Raw genomic sequence first — 26109 nt, 5'->3', positions numbered from 1 at the left:
TTGAAGTTTCAGAATCCATATCCAGAACTTATGTACCAAGCTCCAGAGTTTCTTTACTTTCAGCAGTACGGCCGTGAAATTAATTAAGTCATACCATTGGAAAAAGAAAATCGAAGCCATTATTATTGCCCAATGGAGTGCCACAGGGATCGATTTTTTTCTCTATACGCAAACGACCTTCCCAGACAATTGGCTCATAGTCAAGTTCTCATGTATGCTGATGACGTACAGATATATCTTAGCGGTTCTGTGGGTAATATTGATGAGTGTGTAGCTAGACTTAATTCTGATCTTGCCACCGTTTATAGGTGGGCCATGGGTAAGAGGTTTTCCTTAGGAAATCATAATGTATTTATAAATGGCCAAAAGGTTGACATTGTTTCGAATGCGAAGAACTTGGGTTTGATATTTGATAGTTCACTGCGTCGGTCGAAACACGTGAATGTGATTGCCGGACAGACGTATGCAAAATTGTGTTCTTTGTGGGTCACTCATTCTTTCACTCCCCTCAAAATACACACTGCTTAAAATTAGATCGTTATTATTTATTCAAAAAATTATTGTAAAGCAGAAACCAAATTATCTCCACGACAAATTAAAACTTACTCGATCTAACAGAGGTAGAGGAATAGTTCCCTTTAGACCCCGCCTTAGACCCGGCCTAGTTTTTGAACGGCCATTTTTTGTTAACACTATACGTCTTTGGAATGCACTTCCCCATGATCCGCAAAGCATCAGCAACGTGTACACCTTTAGGAAAATTCTTGTCAGTCATTTCACTGTTTACTTTTTTTAAGTTTAATCTAATTTTATTTTATCAAACTGTTATTTTTCAACAATATAAATTTTATTTCATTTTGTTTTATATTTTAATCATCTTACAGCCATTTTTGCCAACACATCATTGTCAATATACCCACATGCATCCAACTATAAATTTTCTTTTTTACACTTTATCATTTTCGTTATAATGATTTTTTTATGTAATTTATTATTTTGTTGTTGGTTTAACCAGCTTAGACCAATGTGTTTTTATTTCTTGCTTCTATTTCAAAACAAAACAACAAAAACACTATATAGAGTATCAACATTTGTGGTGTGTTAAATGTATCGGGCTGCAATGATCGCGATTTCGGCCTTTGCCAGGGGCCTCGTCAGACTGCTATGTCACCAAAAAAATTACATGCTTCTACCCACTCACTAATTAGTGAGCAGTGCAATGGTAGAAGCATGCCCTCTGAATGAAATGTTGGATCTTGTTATTCAACCTTTACTTATAGCGCAGTAAGAGAAAGTTAAATTCTAACAGCCAACATCTCTTCAAAAAGACATTATTATTTTTTTTTGTTAAGAGGGATATTTCATTACATCTATAAGCCTAAACTGTGACTATAGGATTTTTGTCTTGTTATGTAGGCTTTTATCTTCAATGAGTGTTTCAAACTATAAAGGCATCGCAATGCTTAATGCTACACCCAAACTATTGGGTTGCCCAAAAAGTAATTGCGGATTTTTTTAAAGAAAGTAAATGCATTTTTAATAAAACTTAGAATGAACTTTAATCAAATATACTTTTTTTACACTTTTTTTCTAAAGCAAGCTAAAAGTAACAGCTGATAACTGACAGAAGAAAGAATGCAATTACAGAGTCACAAGCTGTGAAAAAATTTGTCAACGCCGACTATATAAAAAATCCGCAATTACTTTTTGGGCAACCCAATATTTGAGAAAACAATTACAGGTTCATTGTCATTCCAAATATCCGCTATTATCGAAATACGGGGGTTGCCTTTCTTTAAGATCGGGATTGAACAACCCTTGTGTTGCAATCTGCCAACTGACAGTTCTATAGTAAAGCTTGACTTTTTTAGGTTATACGTACTCAGAACGTTTTGACATACGAGCGCTATGCTTCATTTCGCCCAAAAAATGGAATTAAATTGGAACATTTTCGTGGGGTTATTTTTTATAACGTTTGACGTGGATTAACTCAACAACAGTGCATCGATGAACTTAATTCAATTTTTGGCGATGAAGTTCCATCAAGACCCATTGTTTATCGTTGGTATGCTGAATTCAACCGAGTTCGTAGTTCACTCCCAAACGAATTTCGTTAAGGTCATCCAATATCAGTTGTTATTCCAAAAACCATTGATGCTGTGTGCCAACTGATATTGCAAGATCGTCATGTGACCTATCGTGAGATTGGGACAACCTTAGGCATTAGTGCATATATTTAATATAGCATGAACATTTGACCATCAAAACAATTTGTTTGCGTTGGATCCCACACAATTTGTCGATCGCTCAAAAATGGCTCGTGTCGATTGGTCGAAAGAAATGCTCCAATCATACGAAAAAACTGCATTTTGAGCACTCAAAACATCGATTTGATGAGTCATCCGCCGTATAGTCCTGACTTGGCACCAAATGACTTCTTTTTATTCCCGTACGCAAAAAATAAAATGAGAGGTTAACGTTTTTCAATGTTTTGGAGACACCTCAATCAGAGTGGCAAAAATGCTTCGACAATTGGTTCAAATTCATGCAAAAGTGTATTGATCTTAATTGGGAATATTTTGAAAAAGCATACCGCGATTTTCGATGATTGATATTTGTTTTTGTGTTCTCTAATCCCGATATATAAAAGGCAACCCTCGTACCAGCATGGGTTTCGAAAACACCACTCGGCAGTCACGAATCTCATAGAGAGAGAAAAAGATACCAGTCAGACTGTGTTTATTCCGACTTCATTCGATAAGATAAATCATGAATTGTTATTACATAAGTTGACTTGTTTGGGTTTAATTAAGTACGTCGAAATGGATAGAATCGTACTTAGTTGAGAGGCCACAAATGGTTATTCTTGATAACGCGATTTCTGACAAAATCAATGTAAACTCTGGTGTTCCCAAAGGTAGCCATCTGGGACCCGTGCTGTCAACGGGGTTCATAAATGACCCGCCTAATATAGTTCGCCATTCTAAAGTTCTAATGTATGCGGATGACATGAAAATATTCTTTTTCTATTTATGTCGATGTTTTGTAGTAGAACATTCATATTTTTATGTGTGACTAATATAAAAACATTACCAGACATGAAGCAACATAAGGGTGTGGTATGGGAAAAATAGAGATTTTGTAAGAAGCACCGAATTCCTGACTTAGATGTTCTTTTTCGAGATAACTTTTTAGCATTTAGAGCGCACAAAACGCCGATTTCTGGCTTAGGTACATGTCCATTGTGGCATGGGGCGCATTTATATCCGCACCCTCTTTTCAACCTAACCTAACAGTGTTACATGCGCGTTCGTTGCCCACGCCCGTACTCGTATTGCATCACCCCAAAAGTCTTTGGACTAACCAAGTTTATTGACGGCAGTCCTACCGTCCTGGCTGTTGCAGTCCTGGTGACCTGTTTACTGTCCGTAAAGATGCTCACATTCGACGTCCTCGCATTAATACCATACCACCACGTGCATGATCGCCCGGATCTCCGCCTGGAGGACAGTATTATAACCAGGCAGTCTAAAATGGATCTCAGTCCCTGGGTTCTCAATGTAGACTCCCATGCCCCCTTTGTGCTCTAGTTTTGATCCATCTGTGTAGAATGATATTTCGGATGGCAATACTAGGGTTCCGTCAATCCAAGACAGTGCCGCTGGCAACAGTGCCTCACAGTCGACCTCAAGCGTCGCTTCAGGTATCCTATCGGATACGACCTGTGGAAAATACGTTTGCATTAAGCCGCAAGATGTCCTCTGCTTTCTCCGCTCTCACTTCCATGTCCTTAACTGACGTTTATGTGTGGACATTGGGTTTTAAGAGAAACTTTTTCATCTTTCCGGGTCATTAACGCCATCGACCTGTTCTAGTATTCTCGTTAGTATTGAAGAATTCTGCTAGGGCTTGGCCCCGCTTATCAATGTGCGTACTACCCCACCCTATTCCGTGTACTAGATCATATCTTAAATAACCATCGTAGAAAATTATTCCGTTATTTTCAACGGAATTTGAACCTAGGGTTTCATCGTCAAAGTCAAACTTAATAATCTTTGAGTTACAGTGTGTCTACAATGTATAGGAACGTCCAGTTCAAAGGATCAGAGGTTGTGGACATGGCTCCAATTATTTTACTTTTGGACCACTTGCGTTGTCTTACTAAATAGGTATTCAGTAATAAGAAAGGACTGTTATCTTGAGGCGTTATTGGTCCTTAAATTTCCTGAAATTGTTTTAAAATAATTGGTTGCTTGTGGTTCTCATTAATTTTATAAATATGTATTTATTTATTTGCAGCCTGTGGCAGATACATCGTGCGCCAATTCCCCTTTATCATCCTTTAAAAGGGACAATTTCGATTATTTGGATAATATGGAGATCCCACAATCTTGTAAGTACCCCTTTGTATACCCACCTCTATAGTTTAAGGTACATATCGAGCCCTCGCCAAAATTATGTAAGCTAAATTTTTTATATCGATCGGGAATACTCGATAGCACTACCTCCCCATTAACAGTTATGATGTTATGTTATGTTGGTGTACGCCATTAAAGATTTGTTTACATTGTTGGATGACCGCGATATGTCGTTTACATCAAAATTTCACTTTAAATTTAACGGAACTGGTCCCTAAGTAAGAAGCTTTGTAAACAATTATTACTAAGAACTAATGTAAGGTGTTACGAAGGGAAATGTAGTGACTACGACCTTACAAGCGACAATCGAGCAATGAATATATGTTAAATGGGAGTAATATCTTAATCTGAACCGATTTGGATGAAATAAGCCAGAGAAATGTATATAAAAAAGAATTGAATTGTACGACATTATAAAAGAAAACCGGCCGATTTAATCTCGTGTATGTAGATGCAAGCTATACCCCAAGTTGAAGAGCACAAAAGGGATACCCAAATAAATATTTGAGTTAACTGAGCCTTAAGAATCTTAAGAACAACCCGAAACCCCAATCTAAGTTAAACAAATTACATAATTTTTTACTTTACACGTGATCTTGTTTGCACCATTGAAGGAGCGGACGTTTTGTTATTGCGCCCCGCAAGATTTTCCTCTAACTCGTAAATAGGTCATTATTTTTGGAAGAACAATTTAAGTCATTCAATGATAGCTACGATAGTGGCATCCATTAGGCGTCTATTTTTAGTGGAGCGGCAGATCTAGAACCCGGGAGTAGGCTTAGAATAGACTCCAAAGACCCAACAGCTGCGGTGGTTGTGTCAGTGGCGGCTCCAGGCTCCACTGGCCGACAGACGACTGGTCAGCACCTATTCTTTCTTTGCATGCCTATAATTTGCCTAGGCCATCGGACTTTCCCGGCAAACCAACATGCTCTTTAAGAGGTTGGAATAATAGAAGACGCGTCGCTCTCAGGTTTACTGAGATACTTGGTGCGAATGATCCCAAGACTCTCAATAAGATACTCCCTAAATTGGGCTCGGGAATTCGTTGCACAGGCTACCCCAAGGACTACACGTCTGGATTCGGAATCTGCACCGTAGTCAGCTAAAAGGCAGCGGTCGTTTGCGCTAAAAAAGATTGGTGTGATCTGGCCAGGTGCAGCACTAGATTTAGTCAAGAAGGAAGATATTCCTTCTCGACCAATGGCGCAGGCTCGGATAACAAGGATTCCCTTAGATCCTGAATCGATACTTGAAAGACTAAGGGATTGTAATCCCTATCTTTCAACCACCGACTGGAAGATTGTTCGATTGAATCAGGCTGATGGTGACCGGGGGCATGCAGTATTCGTACCTTGCCCCGGCTGTGTTGCAGATTTCAACAAGTCTGAAGAAGCTGTATCCTACGGATTCAACAAGTTGAAACTGACAGTCTATAGAAGTGGTGGGATTGGGGAATCAGGAAACAACTCAGCAGTTGTTGCTGAACACTTGCCTAAGGAACTATCGACCACATCGCTTAAGTCTGGCAGTTTGCAGGAGACTGCAAATCCCGCTGCCACGATTGAGACAGCAGGGGATGGCATCAAAACGGGACTCAACAAGCCCTGTGTGGGTGCGTCATCTGGTTAGACTGGGTTCAAGGTTTGCGCCGGCGCGGAAGCACGGAACTCAAAAAGTACTTCGATTGCAGCAGCTAGTGAAGCATCTTAGGAGGAATCGTCCACACCGTAAGTGTCTAGCGTCCTGAGGAAGGATGGTTCAACAGCTTTCTCACCTGCCGCTAGATGGGTACGGAAGCTCATCATGGCCCGATCTAACGAATCTTGTAAGGTAACTTCTGGAGAAATCAGACGACGAGGCTAACACAACAGTGGTGGAAGTTCTGAATCCTGACTATGGTCCGGTTTCTACAGATATATCTCCACCATTGTAAGGCCGCTTCGGGGGCACTAAAGGTCCTCCTGATGGCAGGGAAATTTACCGTGGTTCTTATCCAGGAACCATGGGTGTGTGAAGGAATGGTTTGTGGACTAAGAATTTCGGGAAATTCTCCAGGGTACCGCCAATGGGCGACACTAAGCTTGTATTCTTGCAAAGAGTAGTCTAAATGCTCTTTTTTCTTCCGTCGCTAAGCACTGAAGAATCAGTAGTAGCCAGCCTTGAAATAAATAATCTCATTACTGGCTGGCGTCCCTATATATGGCACACGTTTCAGAAATACCGCCTTCAAACCTTAAGTGGCTGGTTGAAACCGCTTCTGCAGGGAAGATGAGCCATCTGGAAATTTAGATGTCACCGAAAGGAGTGACAGCCTGCCATCAGACTCACTTAGACGTTTTCGTCCATTGTGATACCACAGGAACAGAAGATGAAAGATGCCTTCTAGTTCCTACCGTTGAACCATCCAGATCGCTTTAAAAAGCCTTATAACTTGCGAATGGTCACATCCAATAAATCAGACAGGTTCTCAAAGATATGAGAACCTTAAGTGGAACTCCTACTGACTGCCCGTGCCACACACACACACAGAAGGTGTTCTATAGTCTCCACTTCTTCGATGTCCTCACAGCTTCTGCAAAAGTCGTTTCTGGCAACCTTTAGTCTCTTCTCAGCGTGTTTTCCGATTAGACAGTGCCCTGTCACGACGGACACAATGGCTGAGACATCTGTTCTAGCCAATGACAGCAAAGCAGTAGACCTCTTCAAGTCTAGATGAGGCCACATAGTTTTGAGCCTGGTCCTGAAAAACTAGCTTACATGTCGCGAGAGGCATACCCACAGATTCCAGTGTACCTGGAGTGTGTAAGGTAGCTCCTAGTCTCGCAAGCTCGTCCGCTTTACAGTTCCCTGGGCTATCTCTGTGGCCCGACACCCAGAACAGGTGAATTTTGAACTGTTCAGCCATCTCGTTGAGAGATCTGCGACAGTCGAGAACGGTTTTTGTGTTCAGAAATACGTTGTCCAGGGATTTAATGGCTGTCTGAGAAGATATTTATGCCAATCGTCGTACTGACAATATATCTTAGCCATTCCACCACTTCCTTAATTGCAAGGATCTCTGCTTGATACACACTGCAGTGGTCGGGTAACATTTTCGATATGACCAGATGTTGTCGTCCTCAGTGCGGCTGTGATGCACAAACAAGCTATCCTTTGGATTCGGTTAAATATTGAACAGTAGGTGGACTTTTGAAGCGCCGTCCACCAGACCACAACACCGTATAGCATTATAGGTCTGATAACTGAAGAATATACCCAATGCATGACACGCGGTCTAAACCCTCAATTTTTGCCAATGGCTCTCTTGCAGGTGTATAGGGCAAGAGTGGCCTTTCTTGCCCTTTCCAAAATGTTTGATTTGAAGTTCAATTTACTGTCCAGCAAAACACCCAGGTATTCTGTAAATGTAACATTTTCTCCACACAAGCAGACAGGTTCCACTGTAGGCAACTTGTATATCCTTCTGAAAAAAACTACTTCTGTCTTGCACAGATTTATACCTAGACTACTTTCAACATATCCTAAGATATGTTTCTATCAAGCTCTTAAGAGTCTGCAGCATAAAGGATGACAGACCAATATGGCGAAAATCTTTCGCTTTAGTGTGGTAGGGTTTTCCTGCTTTCGGAATGAAAATGACCTTCGTGTCCCTCCATCCCACTGGTATATATGATATTCTGATACAAGCAGAGTATATCTCCCTAAGCCAGGGAACCAGTCTATCAGACACAGATTGGAATTCAACCGGTGGTACATCAACAGGGCCTGGCGACTTAAAGGAGTCGAAACTTCTTATCGCCCAAAGAATTTCCGGCTCAGACACAATTTCCCTAAAAACCTCCGACGAATGCATACCAGTGACAACCTCATCGGACGACACGTTGTCGTTGGAGAATTTCCCGGGAAGTGTGTATCAACGAGTAGTTCCAGTTTTTCCTCACTAGACATTGTCCATACATTCTCTGACTTCTGAATATACCCCACCGTAAAACGTCTCGCGGACGGAATCTTCCTTAGCCTAGAGGCCTCAGTCAGAAGTATCCTCCAAGGAGCTGCAGAATTCTAACCAGGATTTGTTCAGAGCCTTTCTCAGCTGGCCCTTATATTTTCTTAACTCAGCCTTATAGATGTCCCAATCGTTTGGTACTCTTGTGGCTTTTGCTCTTTTGAAGAGTTTTCTGCAGTCCTTCCTTAGACCAACCAGCTCTGGGGTCGACCATGGTGGTCGCTGTTTGCCCCTTGGCTTGGCACTAGGTCATGCTGACACAAGCGACTCATTCAGGGCGTTTGTGATCCGCTTGACCACTATGTCTATATCCTCCGTAGTTTCCACTTCCTTTTCTAGTCTAGAAAGGATAGAAGTGCAGAATTTGTGCCGAAATTTATCCCAATCCGCCTTTCTTCTGTTTAGCCGAGGGACCACTTCTGCAGTATTTTCTCCAAGGCTAAAACTAATATAATATCTAATATCCATTACTTCCCACTAGCATATTCTTCCACTTACAAAGGTAATATCTATTAGCCTGTTCCTGGTAATAAAGGCCGGTTTATCCCCTTTATTACAAACCGCCAGGTTGCAACTTATAATTTATTCTATAAGCAGCTCACCCCTTTCTTTGACATCCAAACTTCCTCATATCTGGTGATGTGCATTAGCATCACTTCCTAGAATGAGGCTCTTCTTCCCTACAGAAGCGGCTTCAACCAAACTGTATCACTTTTAGCTGAATTATCGTATGTTGACGCATATTTGAGCAAAGTTATTGTAAATTTTGTCACCAAACTGATTGTGATAAAATTATGCATTAAATTAAAAATGTAACTACAATGCCTTCGTGAATCGCTCCTTCTGATCTTCTTAACATCTATGCCTCTTTCATAAGACCAAAAATGGAGTACAACTAATATGTATGGGCTAGAGCTTCATAAACATCCCTGGAGCTATTTAACCGTGTACAGTCAAAAGCGATGGCGTTGATTGGAGACAGTAGGTTATCTAACGCTATTGCCTTCCTGGTACATAGTCGTAATATGGGTTGTTTGGCGCTGCTTTATTGGTACTTGCATGCTGAATGTTCATCTGATATTCGTCTTCTTATTCCTGATGTAAGAATATTTGTCAGAAAGTAGTTGATTGGCCAGCGGACCGGACAACGCATTACTGAGAGAATTCTTATTTTGCCCGGGCCGTTCGTATGCGGAATCGACTTCCGGCTAATGTTTTTCCCACCCATTATGACATTCACAAATTTAAGATAAATGTCAATAAACACAACATCCTGTACTTCCAAGAGACGACCGGATAATATCGATAGCACCACAGCTCGAAATTTCAAAGAGTTATCTCTATCCGTTCTCATATGGCGTACCATGGTCGTACCATGCCGTCCAAATGATCTGTAAATATATTTTCAAATAATAAATGATTCGACTCCTGCGAGGAGGTCTATTCCGAATATATCAGATAATCTAGGATTCGGAATTTAAATTCTGGCATCAAAGTCTGATCGTCTAAAATCGACCTATGCTTCGACGGGTATTTTTTTTATTTTTTAATTTTAAATCGTTAGACACAAACGTCTAATCTTCTGAGAATCAAAAAAGTCGTATGGGCAAAATAGCTTTTGCTCCGTGTTATGACTTAAAAAGCAATAATGCTTATTTTGGATAATGCAGTGTAACTTGGGGTTTTTAGGTCAAATGATTCGAGATTTGTTGACAAGATACAAAAAGTCAACAACAGTTTCAAATTGAATGCAAATTTTACTTGAATCAAACTCTGAAACAGTATATCAGTATATTGACAACTGAGCTTTCGTTAAATCAACATCGAGAAGACTTAAAGATTTCTTTGCCCAACGGCTCTGTCAAATTACATGTTCTTGTCTTATGACATGTCACTTTATATGTATCATTGGTATTTCATTATGTATGTCAAAATTGTCAATTTATACACGATTCATCATTTTTGCTATCACACTAGTGTGTTATTTTTGACATAACCTAAAAATTTGAAAAATTTTAGGAAAAGCATTTTGCTTTCTATTCGACATTTTGGGACCAGAAAAACGAGATATCAAAATGACAAAAAGTCTTTAGGTTATGTTGTGCCGCTTCAGGGAGAATGTCTAGCTACGCTAATGTTTGAACCTCATATTTCTATTGTCGGTCAGTATGTCCGGTTTGGGTACCCCACCCAAATTTGTATACCAAGTTAAGTTAGTTAGATTGAACCGTTGAGTGGAGTAGTTATTTTGGTCCGCAAGATTTTTTTCTGTAACGCGTAATAGGTCATTATTTTTTTATTGGAGAAAAAAAAGTCACTCAAATTTTGCCCATAAACATTCCACTAAGGAACAGGGGCAAACTTCTCACATATCAAATGTGTACACCAAGTTATTGGTTTTAGATTGAACTGTTGAGTGGAGTAGTTATTTTGCTCCGCAAGATTTTTTTCTGTAACGCGTAATGGGTAATTTTTTTTTTTTTTTTTTTTTTTGAGAAAAAAAAGTCACTCAAATTTTGCCCATAAACATTCCACTAAGGAACAGGGCCAAACTTCTCACATATCAATGAGTGCAGTCCGATTCAAGTTTAAGCTCATTGATAAGGGGCCTCCTTTTTATAGCCGAGTCCGAACGGGGTGTCGCAGTACGACTCCTCTTTGGAGAGAAGTTTTACATGGCATAGTACCTCACAAATAGTGCCAGCATTAGTAGGGGAAAACCACCACTGAATTTTTTTTTCTGATGGTCTGGCCAGGTTTCGAACCCATGCGTTTAGCGTCATAGGCGGACTGCTAACCTCTGCGCTATGGTGGTCTCCTACTAAAAGATTGCTACGATAGTGTTATCCATTAGGCGGTTGATGATCTGCGTCTACTTCCAGTGGAGCGGCAGATCTAGAGCCCGAAAATAGGCTTAGAATGGACTGCAAAGGCCCAACAGCTGTTGTGGTGGCATCAGGCCGCAGAATGTCGTCTGCTCCTAAGACCTTGACTGGTAGAGCGGCTGCTACAGGCTCCACTAGTCGACAGATGACAGGTTAGCAGGGACTTTTGACCAAAGCACCTGGTTCGAGTCTTAGGCACAAAGCCAAACCTATTCTATTGTATCTTCGCATGCCTACAATTTGACTAGGCCATCGGCCTTCCTCGCAGTAGCCAAAAGACTGCGGTCATCTGGAGGGCATCTCATGCCTAAATGAATTAGGGGGAACAAAAGTATGATGGATCCAAGAACCTTTGCTAACGTCGCTAGGAACAGTTTGGTGATGTGGGATAGTCAGTGGACTGTCATCAGTATACTCCGTCGTTCTTGCGCAATTTTCTGGGACTCATCTAGTTTGTGACGATGCAGGCTGGTATCGGGGCCGATACAGACTAATTACCTTCTAGGATCAACGCTTAATTGAAATGTATCGTTGTGCGCTAAAAAACGATTGGTCAGATCTGGCCATGTGCAGCACTAGATTTAATAAAGAAGGAAGATATTCCATGGTTGTTATCCAGGAACCATGGGTGTGTAAAGGAATGGTTCGTGGACAGAGAATTCCGGGATATAAACTACTCAAGGGTACGGGGAATGGTATACACAGAGCCTGTATTCTTGCAAAGAGTAGTCTAAATGTTTTTCTTCTTCCGTTGCTAAGCACTGAAGATTCAGTCGTAGCCAGCATTGAAATAAACAAATTTCATTACTGTCTGGCTTGCCTATAAAGCCTTCAGTTGCTAGTTGAAGCCGCTTCTGCAGGGAAAAAGAGCCTCATTGCAGGAAGTAATGCTAATTCACATCACCAGAAGAAGTTCGGATGTCAACGAAAGGGATGTCCGTGAAGATAAAGTTAACTTTAACTAGCAGAGACACAAAAGCATTCAATTAGCAGCACACTGTTACGAGCTTAGCAGAGCTATGCTAACAATTTAACAGAAAAGATCTAAAAATAAAATCAAGAAAAATAATGAAAAAATTCATAAGAAACGACAACAAGAGCACTAAAAGGACCACAAACATTGCGAATTTTGTAAAAAATTATCTAACAAAGTAATAAATGCATAAGGAACAAATCTTCAACACCAAAAAGTCCGAAGCGAAAAATAGAAAAACTAAGAGGGGTGCCGGGTATCCACTTATAGTGAAGGAAGCTCTTGATGCTTAGGATCTAAATCAAAAAGCAAAATATGCAAAAAGTCGCCAGTATTTGAGATAATTGGCATTTAAAGTTAAAGTTAGAATTAACAGAATGGCCCACTGTGCAAAAACTAAGAGGGGTGCCGGGTACCCACTTATAGTGAAGGAAGCTCTTGATGCCTAGGATCTAAATCAAAAAGCAAAATATGGAAAAAGTCGCCAGTATTTGAGATAATTGGCATTTAAAGTTAAAGTTAGAATTAACAGAATGGCCCACTGTGCAAAAACTAGGTGGGTACTTATAGTGAAGGAAGCTATGCCTAGGATCTAAGGCATAGATAACAAATATCCTTACAGACTACTATTTACATATATAAATCTTATTATATAACATAAAATATATGAAAAAATAATCTGCGCGTCTATCCCTTCTAGAACAGCAAAGAAAGTGGAAACTGAATGAATCGCTTATATAATATATAAATATATATATATATATGTATATAGATATATATATATATATATATATATATATATATATAACGTAATATAATATTTCTGTTTAATGTGTCGCGATTCTCAGATAGGTTTATGATATTATAGAACTATACGACGAAAGGTTTTACAATACGTTATACGAAATAATTCTAAATTCCTGGTAGGTCTAATCGGGACATTGAAACAAAATTTCCAATTTTTCCATGGATGATATTCTCATATTAAGGTAGAGACTGCCGATCCCAGCCACGTCCTCGGAGGGAAAACAAAAGGAATTGCTTTGGAACAGATTCGATCAGATTAGAGTGAAGAGTATAGTAAGGATTCCATATTATAGACCCGTATTCCTTCACAGAAGTATCATTAAATTCTCTGCTCCAACATTTCATACAGCGGTCAAAAAAAGTATTCATCATTAGCAAAATTGATAATAAATTCACTTATTTTGGGTAATTGCAGAAAATTTAAAGTAAACAAATAATGCAGTTTTATGCAATAGTTTATTTTTCGTAATATTTTATATTTTTCGTAAATTAGCGCAAAAAATGCAATTTTATATAATAACACCAAAAACAGAACAAAAAAAGTATTCATCATTGATGTGCTATCATCAAAGTCAAATTCAAATATTATTTGGGAATCCCCCTTTTCTGTTTTATTTAGTAAAGGAGGCTTTGCCCTTGACAGCAAATATTTAATTTCATTGAAAATATAGTTTTTGTCAAAATGGGTCGTCAGCAAAACGAGGTTTCTGATGAGGTAAAAGTTTTGATAATAAAACACCACAGGAATGGTTTAACTCAAAAAACTATCAGTGAAATATTAAATAGACCACGATCTACTATACAATCCATCATCAGAAAGTGGACAGAAACGAAAACTGTTGACAATAAACCAAGATCTGGTCGACCAAAAGCACTTTCAGTTGGAGATGTGCGTTGGCTAGTGCGGCAAGTTCAGAAAACTCCGAAGACAAATGCGACCATTCTTCGTAAAAACACTATGGAATATTTAGGGAAGGAAGTTACTACACAAACAATTCGAAATACACTCAAAAGGCATAGTTACAGAGGAAGAACTGCACGTAAGAAGCCCTTTATAAATAAAATAAACCGAGTGAAAAGGCTAAACTTCGCAAAAATGTATGTAAAACAGCCCGAATCATTTTGGAAAACAGTCATTTTTGCAGACGAGAGCAAGTTTAATCTTTTTGGGTGCGATGGAAAGGTCATAGTGTACAGAAAACCAAATACAGAGCTTGAAGAACGAAACACAGTTGCTACTGTAAAACATGGTGGAGGTGGTTTAATGGTTTGGGGGTGTATGGCGGCTTCAGGAGCGGGAAATCTTGAAATTATTAATGGAGTAATGGATCATAAGTATTACATTGACATTTTAAAGAGGAATTTAAAAGATAGTGCTGTAAAACTTGGGCTTGGTAATAACTTTCAATATTATCAAGATAATGACCCCAAATATTCTGCTTTAAATACCAAAATGTGGATGCTGTATAACTGCCCCAAAGTCATTAAAACTCCTCCTCAAAGTCCCGACTTGAACCCAATTGAACATCTTTGGGAACATCTCGAACGCAAATTGAGAACGCGCAATTTTTCGAGCAAGAGTCAAATGCAACAGGTGATAATGGAGGAATGGACTAATATAGACCAAAATATAACCGCTAAATTAGTCCAATCGATGTCAAACTGTTTAAAAGAAGTTATAAGACGCGGTGGTCGAATAACAAAGTATTAATTTTTTTAAATTATGTTATTTATTTTTTTGCAATGATGAATACTTTTTTTGTTTAATTTTTTGTGTTCAGCTGTAAAATGGCCCTTTTTGTTCCAATAAATACTATTTTTTTCTTTAAAAACAATGAAATTGTGTACATATATATCACACAAGCACTACTGCATCATTAGTTTAATATGTTTTTATTCCAATTGTCTTTTGTAGACTTATTAAAAAAAAAACATTGAATGATGAATACTTTTTTTGACCGCTGTACATCCAAGGACGACGTAAGCTTCACCAACTGGTTACGAAAGTTTAAACGTCAATCCATAAGTAGGCCAAGGTATTTATATGAATCGACTGATTCAAGCTTATCGGATCCGAAAAAATAATTTGTAATAAAAGGATTTCGTCTTGGAAAACGCACTATTTTGCATTTGAAGACGTTCAATTACATAACGTTAATTTTGCGCGATCAATATCGGACTGGAGATAATACAGATCATCTGGGTCATTAAAAGACCTAAACATTTTCACATCATCGGCAAACATTAAAATATTAGAATGCTTTATGATGTTAGGTAAATCATTAATGAAAAGACAAAACAAGATCGGGCCGAGATGGCTACCTTGGCGAACACCGGTGAAAACAATGACGGTTTTAGAGATCGCATTACCAAATTTCACATTTTGTGTACAGCCAATCAGATATTAAATTAGCCATTTTAACACCGAATTACTGAAACCATATAAATCTTGATTCATCATCAGAAATGTATGATTAACCTTATCGAACGCTTTACTAAAATCCGTATATACGGCTTCAGACTGTCTATTGTCCCTGAAAGCATCGTTGACAAGACATGTAAATTCCAACAGCTTTGTTATGGTTGAGCGTGATTTCCTGAATCCGGGTTGACATGAAGAGAGTACTGAGGAAGATTGATGAAAAATAGATTGTCAATATCTTCTCCATTAACTTGGGAATATGGAGGTACCCTGTATGGAGGTACCCCTGTAATTACAGGCATCACTACGACCTCCAGAAAATAGTAAAATATTTTTTTTATATCTACTGTAGATATCCAGATTTAAATGAATTAGCCGAGACACCATCCGGACCAGTAAGAAATGTTGATTTTATTGATCTGAAGTTTTGCTTTATAGTGTCTTGATCTAACAAAGGAACATCTAAATTAATAGAATTTCTAATTATGTAAGGATATTCATAGTCGCCTGCCTAATTTTTATCAGAATAAGAAGTAGCAACAAAAATCGTCGAAAATATTTGAGATATCTAAATCTGCGTCCGCTGACACTGAACCATATTGAAAAAAGTTAGGTAAATCACTAAAGCGGCGCTAAGAATTGACAAATTTGTAGAGACTTAGAATTGGATTTTAAGTCTCATCTCATTTTAATCAAATAATTGCGATGAGCCATCTTGTTTTCCCTATTGTACCTTGATCTTGCTAATGAATAGTTTAAGAAGTCGATCTTTTAAATTTCTTATACAGTTTATTATACCCTCCACCATAGGATGGGGGTATACTAATTTCGTCATTCTGTTTGTAATTACTCTAAATATTCGTCTGAGACCCCATAAAGTATATATATTCTTGATCGTCGCGACATTTTATGTCGATCTAGCCATGTCCGTCCGTCCGTCCGCCTGTCTGTCGAAAGCACGCTAACTTCCGAAGGAGTAAAGCTAGCCGCTTGAAATTTTGCACAAATACTTCTTATTAGTGTAGGTCAGTAGGTATTGTAAATGGGCTATATCGGTCCATGTTTTGATATAGCTGCCATATAAACCGATCTTGGGTCTTGACTTCTTGAGCCTCTAGAGTGCGCAATTCTTATCCGATTGGAATGAAGTTTTGCACGACGTGTTCTGTTATGACATTCAACAAATGTGCCGAGTATGATTCAAATCGGTCCATCTTTTGATATAGCTGCCATATAAACCGATCTTGGGTCTTGACTTCTTGAGCCTCTAAAGTGTGCAATTCTTATCCGATTGGAATGAAATTTTGCACGAAGTGTTTTGTTATGATATTCAACAACTGTGCCGAGTATGGTTCAAATCGGTTCATAACCTGATATAGCTGCCATATAAACCGATCTTGGGTCTTGACTTCTTGAGCCTCTAGATGGCGCAATTCTTATCCGATTGGACTGAAATTTTGCACGAAGTATTTTATTATGATATCCAACAACTGTGCCAAGTATGGTTCAAATCGGTTCATAACCTGATATAGCTGCCATATAAACCGATCTGGGATCTTGACTTCTTGAGCCTCTAGAGGTCGCAATTATTATCCGATTTGCCTCACATTTTGTGCGACGGATCCTCTTATGACCATCAACATACGTATTTATTATGGTCTGAATCGGTCTATAGCCCGATACAGCTCCCATATGAATCGATCTCTCTATTTTTCTTCCTAACCCACCAAAGGGCGCAATTCTTATTTTCTTCTTGAGCCCACACAGGGCGCAATTCTTATTCGACTTAGCTTACATTTTACACAGGTCTCCAACATATAATTTAATTGTGGTCCAAGCCGGACCATATCTTGATATCGCTCTAATAGCAGAGGAAATTTATATCCTTTTTTGCCTACGAAGAGATGTCGGGAAAAGAACTAGACAAATGCGATCCATGGTGGAGGGTATATAAGATTCGGCCCGGCCGAACTTTGCACGCTTTTACTTGTTTTTCACTCATAGAAATTTATTAGATAGATCAGCAAAAATGTTTGCAGAAACAGCAGAAAGTCTGGTGAAAATGGGACAGCAGTAAATTGTTGCTAAAACAGCAAACATTTTCTGCCAAAATAACTACTACTACATAAAAAAAAAATTGACGTCCAAAATGGTCAAATTTGTTTACTTGTATATAAATGACTCAATTGTTAAATCGAAGTTCAAAATTTTTGAATGGATTTATTCAAAAGTTCAAAATTTTTAATTTAGCAGACAGTGTTTGCTAATATCCGCAGACTAATTTTTCTGGGTGTAGTTATTTTTCAGTTTCTATTAATTTCTTCTATTCAAATATTAGATCGAGTAATTTACCAAATGAATTATATACGTTATTGATCTGAAAGAGTCCGAAGTCGAATAAAGAAATAAGGAAATCGTTAAAACTACCACTAAGCTTGAAGCAGTCGATTCATATAAATACCTTGGGCTACTTATGGATTGACGTTTAAACTTTCGTAACCAGTTGGTGAAGCTTACGTCGTCCTTGGATTTATGAAATGTTGGAGCAGAGAATTAAATGATACTTCTGTGAAGGAATACGGGTCTATAATATGGAATCCTTACTATACTCTTCACTCTAATCTGATCGAATCGGTTCCAAAGCAATTCCTTTTGTTTTCCCTCCAAGGACGTGGCTGGGATCGGCAGTCTCAACGTTCATATGAGAATATCATCCATGGAAAAATTGGAAATTTTGTTTCAATGTCCCGATTAGACCTACCAGGAATTTAGAATTATTTCGTATAACGAAATAATTCTAAATTCGTATAACGAAATAATTCGCAGATTCTTTTTATGAAGACTATAGATAACAAATATCCTTACAGACTACTATTTACATATATAAATCTTATTATATAACATAAAATATATGAAAAAAGAATCTGCGCGTCTATCCCTTCTAGAACAGCAAAGGAAGTGGAAACTGCGGAGGATATAGACATAATGGTCAAGCGGATCACGAAGGCACTGAATGAATCGCTTGTGTCACCATGTCCTAGTGCCAACCAAGTGGAGCAGCGACCGCCATAGTGTGATGGCGGTCGCTGTTCCGCCACCACACGATTGTGTGATGTGTTCCTATTGGCCAGTTTGTTGATTTTACTCCAAATCATGGACAATGGCGAGTCTCTATTTATGTTATTAGTATAGTTGTAGACACATAAGCTTAGCTTTTTTACATTCCTAACGGAATTTGGTATTTGGTTTTTTATATGATATGAGATTAGCAATTCCAGGACATTTTCGAATATTAAGATAATATTTTGTTTTTGATTTCTCCATAAAGCTAGATCCCGAGTCCCGTGTCCCGTCCCGTGTAGGTTCCTACCAAAATTGGTAGGTTGGTAGGCTGACCTCAATTTTTGGTAGGGTTTTCCACCATATAAATAACTTCAAATTATTTCACTTTCAGTAGTTTCTGTGTATTCGTTAAGAGTGCAGAATAAAGCCATGGATGTCGAGGGGCAAAATACTCTTACGACGGGCCTCACTGCTTCAAATTTGAGGAAAAAGGCCGTAATTCTGATATGTACTGTAACTGCTACGAATGTTAGGGAATCGCTTCCATATTTCATTGGAATAGAAAATGAGGCTTTTGTGCGTTCAATGACTTCAATCAGAAAACAGGGTAAAATGGCAACAGCATACAGATCTGGTCCATACTCAGATGTTAAAGGGTCCATATAACTCACTGTTAGGGCGAAAATGGGTAGTGAAAGTGCATTTCCGAGCTCAAACAATTAAATCGCGAGTTCGCTGTATTTCCACTCGGCACGTTTGTTCATTGTATCATGGCAATAATACAACTTTTATGAACATAAGATTTCTGATCGGGAAATCGGTATATGGGATGCTATGTCAAGATATAGGCCATCTCTGAGCTTAAGGAGAATAACAACGATCCAGTATGTGTACTTTGTAGGGTTGAGAATGTATAAGTTGATGTGTGGCAAATGGAATTGCAAAATGGCTGACTCTTCGGTGGAGGAAAAAAACATATACGGCATTTTTTAGCTTTTCAGAATATTTGGTAGGTTTTGGTTTGGTTTTGGTTGGGTTTGGTACTACTGTACAGATCATAAAGCGTACGGGAGGAAGTGATATCAATGTTAGTAAAAGAATTGAAGTTGGAAATGATGTTGCAACTATTGACATCACCAACAAGCACTATTTGTGTATTGGTGTTCAAAAATAATCAGTCACATCCTTAGTTTCAAATGGTTGATTGGGATGAATATGAAGAGATATCACAGTGAATTTAACCTTTGATGTAAATTCTATTACGATATCTAAAAGTTTAGATTATTCTGTATTCGTTTTTGGGCTATGTGACTCTACATGAATACTGCAATTCAGCATTTTAAATTCGTGTTCGTAGATTTGTTGCAGGAATAATGTATTTGTCTTGTGTTATTTGGGTTGAAGTGCTTTGGTTAACGGACTGTTTTATGATGTTGTTTGGTATTTGAATATTCGATATTCTTTTCCTTCTTTCTTCTGTGGCTGTTTCTAAAAGTTCAATGGGTATTTCTTTAAAAGAGCATTTGTTTTTAGAAATTCTTTCCTTTGTTGTAATTATGGGCACAATTTGTTATTGGCTCTATGAGCACGGTTACAGATTATGCGTTGTAGTTTAATTCAAGCAGCTGGATCATGTACCGCTGAATCCGAAACTTCGCATATAGTTGCGTTTTTGCAATACTTTTTTGTACGTCCTAATTTAAAGCAATTTTTGCATTGGATGGGGTTTGGAATATACTTCTTTACTTTGCAGTTAACAATGCCTACATCAATAGTCTTTGCCAATTTGTAGATATTGAAGGTGAGGATATGTAATGGTGTGTTGGTTACTTGACCGTCTCTATAGGATGTCATTTTTTACAATCAACGGCACCTTGTGACTGCATTTCATTATCGATCTCTTGTTCTGGGCGATCTGTACGATGGCCACAGATAACTAACCCTTTGACGGTGTTAAGCTTTGGGTGCAGTATACACTCTATTGGGCAAACTCGTAACAGGTTTGCCTTTAGAAAGCGATTTGCTTGAAGTTGGTCTTTTGTGAGGAATAACAAGTTACCATCCCGCAACATTCTTCAGCTGTTTGGTTGTGTTTCCCAGATTATAAGTTGAAGTATTTGTGTTTTTTTGTTTTTTACGTTTCGGCGAGTTCCGATCGCCGAGAACATTATAATAATTTCATCCGGAGGACGAAGCCATGACTTAAAAACTACTTTGCTCTGATAATTCTGAAAGACCGATATCAAATGACAGATAATTTAAGAAAAAAGAAAAGACATACGAAAACTTGTTCGTGTGTACGTGTATGACGACTGAACAGTTTGGCACACATGTTGGAACATTAAAAAGAACGTCTTGTACAATATTTTGTAAAGATCAGACTAAAATTATGGGTACTAGAGCCTTAAAAGGCCGTATCGGATGAAATATATGGCAGCTATATCTAAATCTGAACCGATTTTGATAAAATTATGCACACATGTTGGAACATTATATAGAACGCCTTGTAAAGATCGAACCAAAATTAACGCCTTGTGCAAATTTCTGTAAAGATCGGATCCAAATGATGGCTACTAGAGCCTTCGAAGGCTGTATCGGATAAAATATATATACGGGAGCTATATCTAAATCTGGACCGATTTTGTTCAAAATCAATAAGCTAAATCTTACGATGATCGACTTAAGCTAAATCTTACGATGATCGAACAACAAATGCGACCAGTGCCTTGATCACAGGAATATCAAATATCGAAATGAGTCGAGAGGCGCGGATGAGGATTTAATTTTTGATACGTGTTTTTTTCGGAGAAACTTCTTAGAATTGTATGTAGTTTACGTTTTTGCTATAGGATTTTTTGAAAAAAACAGCCTTTCACGATCTAGTCGGCTACGTAGGTTATCTCGCTATCAAGCAATATACAATGGTAGCATTGACATTGAAGGTGCTTTCAATAATGTAAAACCGACGTCAATCATAAAGGAGTTGGAGTTTCTAGGCATCAACTCTACCGTAAGAAAGTTTATTAATAACTTACTAAAAGATGCATTTCGGCAGCCTTGGGATCTGTGGATCTAAAAAGATGGGTCAGTAGAGGAACACCTCAAGGAGGTGTACTGTCTCCTCTACTTTGGAATAAAGCCATTAACAATATATTATTGTCTATAGAGGAAAAAGGTGTAAAAGTGGTCTGGTATGCTGATGACGTGGCTATTGCGGTTAGGGGAAAGTTTTCCGCACTCTCCAGAAAGCTCTACGTGCAACAGCGAAGTGGGCTACCGAAAGTGGTCTACGTAGAAATCCGTACAAGACAAAATACCTGGGTGTTTTGCTGGACAAGAAATATAATTTCAAATCCAATATTTTGGAAAGGGCAAGAAAGGCAACTCTTGCATTATAGACCTGCAGTACTCACCCGGATCCAAAGGATGGCTTGGTTGTGCATCACAGCCGTACTGAGGACGACACCATCTGATGTTCTAAATTTAATGCTCCTGCGACCACTGCCGTGAGGATAAGGGAGCTTTCTCTTTGGTCATGTGGCGGCTACGGACACTGTGTTATCCTTGATACAATGTCCGATGTTCCAAGCAGTTGGATTACACCCTGCCTGAGCCACTTTTTGATTAAAAGTATTGTACTACTATACCTGATAAAACCGATTGGTACTACGATATCCCTGGTAATAGAAGTTACATAGATTTATCTGCGGATGATTCTAAACTGGGCAACCAGGTTAGCTTTCGGATGTACTCCAAAGATCTAGAGCTGGTCATTATCGGACCCCTGCAGTGTGTATCAAGCGGAAATCCTTGCAATTAAGGAAGTGGTGGAATGGCTAAGATAAAATGTCATAACTACGATTGGCATAAATATCTTCTCAGACAGCTTGGCAGTCATTAAGTCCCTGGAGAACGTATTTCTGAACACAAAACCGCGTTCGACTGTGTCGCAGATCTCTCAACGAGATGGCTGAACAGTTCCAAATTCACCTGTTCTGGGTGTCGGGCCACAGAGATATTCCAGGGAATTGTAAGGCGGACGAGCTTGCGAGACTGCTAGGTGACCAGGTTAGCTTTCGAGCTGTCAGAAGGAAGAAGAAGGACTCATTTCTTTGAGAATCTGTCTGATCTAGCGGATGTGAACATTCGCAAGTTGTTGAGCTTTTAAAAGCGATCTGGATGGTTCAACGGTAGGAATTGGAAGGCATCTTCATTCTTCCATTCATGTGGTATCACAATGGACACAGACGTCTAAGTGAGTCACTGTTACTTTAACCTAACCAAACCTTTTCGTTTTTAAGTAACTATAAGATTTCAAACAAAATTTCGCTGAAATCGCCATGGCATAGCGTTAATACGGCCATAACGACTATTGTCATATAACCCAATTTCTTAAAATGTCCGTTCTTTTTTGCACACTTTTGGTCCATATGACCAACTTTTGGGCGCAGTGATAAATATCATCTGGTAAAAATGTTTAATGTTTGATAGGAATGGATAAGACAAAACGCCCAACTAACCGAACAATTTTTAATGTCACAACACATCAATGAGTGCAGTCCGATTCAAGTTTTAAGCTCAATGATAAGGGCCTCCTTTTTATAGCCGAATCCGAAGGACGTGCCGCAGTGCGACATCTCTTTCGAGGGAAGTTTTACATGGCATAGTACCTCACAAATGTTGCCAGCATTAGGAAGGGCAAACCACCGCTGAAATTTTGTTTGTTTTTTCTGATGGTCTAACCAGGATTCAAAACCAGGCGTTCAGCGTCATAGCCGGACATGCTAACCTCTGCGCTACGGTGGCCTCCATATTAAAACCAAAATTAATACCTGACATTAAACTCGAAAAGCAGATTCTAATTCGTTGTACAAAGATTGTTGTATTAGATGACCAATATGAAATGTGAATATGTTGTATGCTTTTTTCAATTTGGGTGTTGTGACATAAAAAAAAATTGGGCTTTCTCACACAGTTGTTTGTAGGTATTAGGGCACATGGGCATATTCAAATGTCACAATATCCAAATCCAAAATTGGATTTTTGTGACATTCATTTGGGTTTCCTGTCATCATTTATCCATCTCAACTCATCTTCGAGACCTGGCGTTTTTAAAAATTAGGATAAGCTTCAGATATCGAACAATGTAGTACCCCAGTTTACCCACTTGACCTTTCAACACCGTATGTGCAAATTTCAAGAAAATTGGTTTAGTCGTTTGTGAGTCTATACGGAACATGCAAAGTAATAAGCAGACATAGATTGACTTTTGTATATAAGATAAGATTCTTGTTATCGGAACAAATAATTCAAAATATTATTTTACAGATATGGCTCCGGATATAACACAATTTAACAATACGCGTCGAGCAGCAGACCGTGTCACGCGCTATGTTAACATTTCTCAAACAGATCTAAACGAAGATGGAAATGGAAAATGGAAGGTTTCTGCAAAAATTCAACAGCTGTTAAATACACTTAAAAGACCAAAGCGACGACCATTGCCAGAGTTTTATGAAGATAACGACATTGAGCTGGAAATTGCGGCGAATCCCAAAGACCCTAACGCTCCTAAACCAGAAGGTAGTACAATGAGTGCGGTACAGGGTGAACAGCTATCGGTATCTGCAAGTTTGCCTAGATCACTGGAAGCCGCAGTACTTCGTTATGGAACAAACTCCTTTAAATCGCCTATGGCTACAGTGGTAGATCCCAATGGAAAAATAACAACAACCTTAACATATGGGAAGTTATTGTCCAGAGCACAGAAAATTGCATATGCATTATCAACGAAAATATTTAGTAAAGGCCCCGAACAAGTCACTCTTAAACAGGGAGATCGTGTCGCGCTTGTGTATCCAAATAATGACCCCTTAAGGTAAGCTTATATTTAATTAAATACCAACAGAGTAGTAGTTTGTCCGTCGTCCGATGCACACGTGTTTGTTTGTCTGTGGTCCGCGTTTACGTTTTTTCCGTGAATTTGTGAAAAAAAAACCTTAAACAAATAATTATTACAACAATGTCATCCTTCAAAGTGCTAATAAAAAACAGAATCTCTGTCCAAAACAGTAAATATAAAAATAAACCAAACAACAATTCCATCTAAACTTCTTAAGTGCAAGTGCAAAGTCATAGTTTTTCGTCATAACAAATCAAATACAAGAAACAATAACAACAATACGCGCTTCAGCCTCATCATCATCACCTGTTTAATAATGCAGACGAAACTACGACAATAACAACAATAAACCATCCATCGCTACCTGCGCCGGGACGGACCGCCAGCACTCGCAAATCGTTTGTTTTTTTTTTTCCACCACACAAAGGGCTTTTATGTCTTTCTGCTTGTGGTGTATTCGTTTCCCTTTTCCTTTACTGCTTTGTGTGCAGTGGTTGACGCTCTTGTTCTCTCGTCGCTGTCATCCCGCTGTTTAAGGCATAACACTAAACAGTAGGGGTATTCACGACGATGAGAGAGCTGGTTTGAATTACACTGTTAACGTTTAATATTTCTGATTGACACAGTGTTTGGAGAGTTTAGAATACATTTTGCCAACATACGAGGGTTACGTTCGAACTTTTTCGCGGTATATCCCCATGTTCATTATCATCGACCTGATGTCCTCGCTTTATTGAGAAACCAAGGTTGGTGAGGATTCTGATCCACAGGATTTTCACATTCCACGGTATCCCACTCTATCTCTTTTTATCCCCCACGGAGGCCTTGTGCTATATGTACGTAATAGGCAGCAACACTTGGACTCACAAGATCCGGAATTTAATTCCATTTGGGTTAGATTTAGGATTGGAACACACGTACTTTACTTCGGGTTTAGTTTATATATAGAAGTCCAAACTCGGAAAGTGAGAATTCATTAAGCGGCTTTGACTCTCTTTCTGACTCAATTACTACAATCTTAGAGGGTTTTCCGGACAGTGAAATCGTTGTTGCTGACGATTTCAATGTCCATAACTCCTCTTGGCTTTCCCATTCGGGACATACGACTCCGGAGGGTCAATACGCCGAGCTATTCGCCGCGCAGAATGGTCTGATGCAACTAGTGAATGAATCGACACACATTTTATGTGTCGAAGGACACCAACATAACATTCTTGACCTATTCTTAACTTCCCACCCTGAGAAGTATGGAGTTAATGTCCTTGCGCCTCTTGGTAATTCCGATCATTGCACGATTTCAGCGTCCTTTTCGTATTCTGCTCTTCGCGCCCCGAAGCGGTAAATTTTTTGTATACGAAAGAGCACGTTGGGCTAAGCTCCACGAATTTTTCCAGTATTTTTATTGGCAACATTGTTTTCTAAACGGTGACGTAAATGCTGCTGCCGAAATGGTGCAGGAAGTATATTAATAGGAAAGAGATCGTTCATTCCGACTAAGAATTTATCGGTTAAATCAAGAGCTACAATTTGATTTAACTGGACATGCAGGGATGCTGTCAGATCAAAAGAGGATGAATTTAGGACTTGGCGTCTAAACAAAAATGTCAATACCGAAATGCTACGCAAATAG

General features: G+C 38.8%; 1 protein-coding gene across 3 annotated transcripts in view; it reads left to right on the top strand.

Moving 5' to 3' along the window:
• LOC106091540 (disco-interacting protein 2) overlaps positions 1-26109 on the top strand; it is a 386680-nt gene that overhangs the window by 154041 nt on the left and 206530 nt on the right. For all 3 annotated transcript variants that reach the window (XM_059361286.1, XM_059361287.1, XM_059361285.1), the window contains exons 6-7: positions 4300-4393; positions 23906-24455. In XM_059361286.1, the coding sequence (XP_059217269.1) occupies positions 4300-4393; positions 23906-24455 (644 nt within the window). The remainder of the gene's footprint in view (positions 1-4299; positions 4394-23905; positions 24456-26109) is intronic.

Source organism: Stomoxys calcitrans, chromosome 1, assembly GCF_963082655.1.
Source record: "Stomoxys calcitrans chromosome 1, idStoCalc2.1, whole genome shotgun sequence".
Classification (NCBI taxonomy): domain Eukaryota; kingdom Metazoa; phylum Arthropoda; class Insecta; order Diptera; family Muscidae; genus Stomoxys; species Stomoxys calcitrans.
The sequence above is the reverse complement of the archived record's forward strand: the minus strand, read 5'-3'. Positions and strand labels throughout refer to the sequence as shown.